Source organism: Ictalurus furcatus, chromosome 26, assembly GCF_023375685.1.
Source record: "Ictalurus furcatus strain D&B chromosome 26, Billie_1.0, whole genome shotgun sequence".
NCBI lineage: Eukaryota > Metazoa > Chordata > Actinopteri > Siluriformes > Ictaluridae > Ictalurus > Ictalurus furcatus.
The window spans coordinates 2,496,869-2,502,897 of record NC_071280.1 but is presented as its reverse complement, the minus strand read 5'-3'; the positions used below and the strand labels follow the sequence as shown (position 1 = coordinate 2,502,897).

Below are 6,029 nucleotides of genomic sequence, written 5' to 3'. Positions count from 1 at the left end.
TGTTGGAGGCCAAAAGAAACAGTTAGGAATTCTAACAAGTAGAAATATTTTAATTTAATTTAATTTAAAAATTATATAATCTACGCTACAATTGTAATTTCCATAACAGCAAATGTATACAGGTGTATACAGGTCATTATACATAGTATTTAATAACTACAAAAAAAAAAAAAAAACCTCAAACAAACAGAAACACGTCAACAGGATACGTGAGATTTATTTTATTTCAGAAACTAATTCCAATAATCATTACACTCCATATTCAGTATTTAAATCTTAAAAATCGTACATGACAGGTATAGAGACACCAACGCCCCCTGATTAAAAATACAGTTTAAAAAATACACACTCATTTATTGAAGTTTAAAAAAATAGAGAAATTTTGCACTAAATGAATAACAATAGAGACACATCCACAAACATTTTACAAACATCCTGTATTTATGACTTTATGGTGTTATTTGCTCATAGAAGATTATTTAAGATGAAATATTAGGTAGTTGCTTACAGATTAATTATCCGGAAAGCATAATAAAATAAATGTGTACATCAAACACACTGAAGTGTGATACAAGTAAATACATTCACCCTGATTCACCCAAAAACCCTATATTATTATAGAAACTATATTATTATAGTGAGTATCATCTGCATGAATTACATAATGCTTGGAAAATATGAAAAGAGTATGTGTGCCACACAGATTACATATAGGATCAGAAAACATTTTAAAATCTATATGAGAAAAAAATAAAAAGACGTGGATTCTCTGATGTTGCACATATGGTGCTCAGACTTCATGTTTGCTTAAATGTGTTAGAAGAAATGTATAGAAAATGTTAATGATATCACGAACTACTACAGCGAAAACACCACACTGACTAACCTTCATAGGTAGAGCAGATGAAGTTGAGTGTGTCGCTCTGAGGCAGGCTGATCCACTGCTGCTTTCCTCCAGACTGCACTGCTCCGGTTCTCTCCTCATGGCTGCAGTCTTCGAACCCTGTCCCGTTCCCCGGGGCCCAGTCCTGGTAGCAGATCATCTCTCCAGTCACCCAGTACCAGAAGCCCAGAGCGCAGGTGTGACGCAGGCCGAGCCACACGTGTTCGGTGGAGGTGTTTTGAACCACTTCCTTCACCCAGAGCTGCATCTCCTCAGTGCGCACTGAGACCAGGTCATAATGATGGTTCCTGCAGTAGTTCAGAGCGGCTTTCCAGGTCAGATTCTGATTAATCAGGATCAGCTTATCTGGACATACAAGAGGAAAAAAGTCTATAATATATACAGTGTGAAATTCTGCAGCCAGTGTTCTATATCAGAGGGACAGTCTTTCAACAAAAACACCAAGATACAAAGATTTTCTGGGGGAAAAAGGTTGTAGTAAAAAATGCATTCCAACATTTTCATAGCCTATAATATATATACAGTGTGGAATTCTCTATTCAGTGTTTGATATCATAAAAACACAGACATAACTAAACCTGTGTCGACTAATCCTGTGCACTATGAAATAAATAGACATGTTGAATAAGTGTAATGTGACTCACTCTCATGGCAGATGAAGGGGAGTTTTTCTGTGCAGCTCACATTGATCCAGTGGTCTTGATCAGACACATTCACTGCAGCACAGTTCAAATCTCCACTGGGTTTGTCAGAGCTCCAGTATCTGAATGAGGAATTACTCTGATCTGACCACTTCCAGGAATCATTAAACAGACCAATCCAAACTTTTTCATTAGGTGCACTTTTAATCACGTCACTGATCTCCTCATTCTCAGTTTGGTTCCTCACACTGACCAGGTCGGTGTATTTCTCTCTGCAGTAGGTCTGAGCATCACACCAGGTCTTTTTTTCATTAATGAACATGTATCTATTAGTGTTTGTGTTCTTTTCTGAAAAACATTTAATTTACATCATGAACAACTCATTCATCACTAAATCAGATTTCTGCCATTAAAATAACATCAGTCAAAAAAAAAAAACTATTAAAAGAAATAAAATACTCCACTCAGATCATCCAGATATTTTTCATTAATGTAAAGTCATTAAGTGTTATTTATCCTTTTAATAACATCTTTTAGCAAGTTCTTACCTTCATAACACACAAAAGAGTACGTTGTATCACATCTGTCATCATCCCAGGTACCAGAGCTTTCTTGCATCCGAACACAGAACTCATGTCCCCCGTTGTTGTCTGGTTGTCCACTACTCCAGATTCTGTAAGTGTCTCCGTCTCTGTAGAAAGTTTGGTCTGCCAGAGACCACAGCCATTTCCCAGTGCCTTCTCTCTTTAGACCAATCCAAGCTTTCTTTACAGTTTCCTTCTTCAGTGTGTAATTCAGCTTCATCATCTCTCCCATGTCGTTGATGGAGGCCAGATCAGTGTATTTCTTTCTGCAGTAATTCTGAGCTTCACTCCAGGTTTTATTCTCATTCACAAAGTGATAGCGATGAGGAATATATGCTCCTATACCACATACTACTGTGAGAAACATAAAATAATAATAATAATATATTTTTTTTAAATCATTATGGGTGCTGTACCATGAAAGACCAAAAGCACAAATGCCTTAAAAATGTGTCTAGATTCTCATAAATAAACACACAAATTAAATAATAATCACACACTTATATAAGTGAATCAAGATAACGATCAAACACACAACACTGACACGTGATTTATCAGCTTTATGCACAAGCATCAATTACACATTGTCTTAAGAGCTGAAAAGAGTCAGACTGTCAGTAGTGATTCTCCAATAAACACATAAACACACACAACTTATAGTGCACACAACACTGACCTGAGGAGAACAGGAGAACAAAAACCCATTCATCCTTCATCCCTGTAAAAATAAACAATATAAATACAATATTCACAGTATATCATTTATGCTGTCTAGTCCTTTAACTAAAATGAGTGCGGGTTGAGTTTAAATCAAATATGAGTTCAATTGAAGTACACGTACAAGTCCAGAACATGATTTATTTTCACTTCAATTTGGTGAAATGAATTGAGTTAGAGAAAGTCTGAACATTTATTAGATCGGCCGAGATAAACAATAGTCCATAAGCTATGGTGGAGAATCACCTAGGCCCCTCCCCATTTGAATTTGCCAAGCCACGCCCCACGTTACACCTTTCTCCTACACCTACGTCCGAGCAAATGCCTTCGTTTATGAACATGAAAATAGCAGGATGGTGCAAATGTGAAAAAAACTGGCTTTGACCCAAAGAAAATAGCAACACACAGAAATTAAGCAGAAATTATGCTCATACACACACACACACACACACACACGCACACACACACACACACACACACACACACACACACACACACATACACACTCCTTGTATACTCTGTGAATTGAACAGTAAGGCAACTGAAATAATATGACATATTGGTAAAAAAACTAAAAACTTTATTATTTAAAACAACATTTCACTCTGTTATACAGTAGTTTGTGCATTATTTCTTATTATATGTGTTCTAATACACTGCTGTAATTATTACTATGAAAAGAAATAAAAGTAAAACTCAACTACAAACATGTAAACAAGTACGATATCCATACCTGTAATGTTCCTCATGGACGTTACTGGTGCAGTGAATAATGATAAATCCTCCCGGGGTGTGTGGTGCGAGTTTGTTTATGCGTCTTTCTGCTCTTCTTCTTCTTCTCCTCACCTTCTGCTCCTGAACTGGACAGACGTCTCATTATATCCCTGTCCTCTTTCATCAACCCCTCCCATCCCTTTGCCTTCCCTGTTTATCTCAGTGGCGATATCTTAGCAGCCGGTGCTGATGAACAGGAAGTACCCAACACTTTGCATGAGACTCTGTAAGCCGGTGACCCGACGACTGAGACGTTTCTTTTTAATATCTCACCAGAGATTCCTTTTTTAAAATTCTTTTCTGTTTTGTGTGTGTTTTCCTTCGGAAATTATGAGTATAACTCTAAAATTCTTCGTATTTATTATCTTTCTTTTCCACACGGCCATAAAAACAGATATAATCTCAGTATCAGAAGCCTGACAGTTCCAGGAACTGACCCAGCGATCAGGAAGTTTACAGCACAAGGATTTTTTGTATTTAGGTGACATTTATTTGAATAAAGTTGTTTTTAAAAACGTACGTTTGCATAAAATCCACAGGTGAACAGGGAGAGCTGAATGAACAGCCTGTAAGGTTACACAACTGTAAGTGTACAAATAGTTAAGGTCACGGTAAAGGCAGGGTCTGTGTTTGCTGCTATTTTACAATCTGCATGTTTGAGTAAAATCTTAAAAACTAAATGACTTCTTCTGTTTCCTAAGTCCTAAAAAGTTCATGATGAGGTCATATGAGATGAAAACACCGTGGATGAGTCACTGCCCCACACTGGAGTATTTATTTATTTATATATGTAGATTTTTTTACAGCATTCTGTGTAAACCAAAATGTTGCCCAATGCTATAATTGTGACTCCATCACCCTAATTCTAAGTGTTTTATAAGTGTGTGTATAGTACTTCTGCAAATGATAACTAATATACTACAAATTTTAAAAAATAATGAATGCCAAAGAAGACTTGATATTTAATTCATGTGAGAATAACATTATTCAAATAGTTATTACAGTTCTTAATCTAATGCATTAGAAATTAAATGATTGGACATGAGAGCAATATAGAGACACCAACAATTAAAACCGAACTCTACCTGATGACATGGTACAGTTTATAAATAAACATTCATCTATTCATACAAAGATGAAAACAAATGATTTGAGAGATAAATGAAACATAAAGAAAACATGGGACAGTTTGTCCCATGAACGGACAAACTGTTATAAACATTCTGTCTTTATTACATTATGGTGTTATTGCATATCGACCATTTCAGTAACATAGCACAACATGTACCTTTCTTCAACATTGTTCTGAATGACGTTTACAGTGTTTGTTCTAGGACTTCATGTGTGTCATAAAACGCACACAGAGCATCAAATATCTGGATAAACAATGAAATCTATATGAGGAAAAAGACAAGAGCAGGATTCACTGATGTTGGATACAAATTATGACCTGCATGAAGTCGGCCCCTCACCCAACGCAAGACGTCGGCAAAATAGTCTCAATCGTTTGTGCTCCGTTTGTGCTGCTTTGGTTTTGGAGATATTAAAAGAATACTTATAGGTCAAGGGCGCACGGTGGCTTAGCGGTTAGCACGTTCACCTCCAGCGTCCGGGGTTCGAGTCCCACCGGGGCCATATGTGTGCGGAGTTTGCTTGTTCTCCCCGTGCTGCGGGGATTTCTTCCGGGTACTCCGGTTTCCTCCCCAGTCCAAAGACATGCATGGTAGGCTGATTGGCGTGTCTAAAGTATCCGTAGTGTATGAATGGGTGTGTGAGTGTGAGTGTGTGTGATTGTGTGCCCTGCGATGGACTGGCACCCTGTCCAGGGTGTACCCCGCCTTGTGCCCGATGCTCCCTCGGATAGGCTCCAGGTTTCCCCGTGACCCTGAAAAGGAGTAAGCGGTAGAAGACAGATGGATGGATGAATTTATAGGTAATTCTGAGGTCACTCAGCGCCCCCACATGCTCCAAATTCACCCCAAATCGTTTGTGCTCCGTTTGTGCTGGTTTGTGCCGATAAAAGTTTCGTTTTTGCGACTGTCTTTTTTGTAACAATACAGTTGAAGTAACAAGGTAAAATTCAAACGGAAAAACAAATCACATTAAATAGTCGCATTCACTTAATTGTTACCCATCCACTGTGCGTTTTCAACTTTTAAGGGACACAGCGGATCACAGGATGTGTGAAATGTAACACGAACTCCAAGGTAAGTGTTTTTACTTGTTACTGTATATGTTATGAGAATAACAGTCATAATATTATCATTGTCATAATTAAATACACGAACCATAATCTGTTTACTGTAGCTCTGTTCATACATACATAGGCCATGTGTGTGTGTCTGTGTGTGTGTGTATATATATATATATATATATATATATATATATATATATATATATATATATATA

General features: G+C 37.3%; 1 protein-coding gene and 1 long non-coding RNA gene across 2 annotated transcripts; both read right to left on the bottom strand.

Annotated features, from left to right (window-relative positions):
* Positions 1-206: 206 nt before the first annotated feature.
* LOC128602371 (macrophage mannose receptor 1-like) lies at positions 207-2,359 on the bottom strand. The gene is made up of 3 exons (XM_053616129.1): positions 2,094-2,359; positions 1,549-1,893; positions 207-1,249 (listed from the first exon to the last, which is right to left on the bottom strand). Exons 1-3 carry the CDS (start codon positions 2,350-2,352, stop codon positions 882-884), a joined length of 972 nt encoding a protein of 323 aa, XP_053472104.1. The 5' UTR covers positions 2,353-2,359; the 3' UTR covers positions 207-881.
* Positions 2,360-2,396: 37 nt separating this feature from the next.
* On the bottom strand, positions 2,397-3,762 carry LOC128602372 (uncharacterized). The gene is made up of 3 exons (XR_008384830.1): positions 3,580-3,762; positions 2,806-2,847; positions 2,397-2,483 (listed from the first exon to the last, which is right to left on the bottom strand). It is a non-coding gene; the product is annotated as an uncharacterized LOC128602372 (long non-coding RNA).
* Between the last annotated feature and the right edge of the window lie 2,267 nt (positions 3,763-6,029).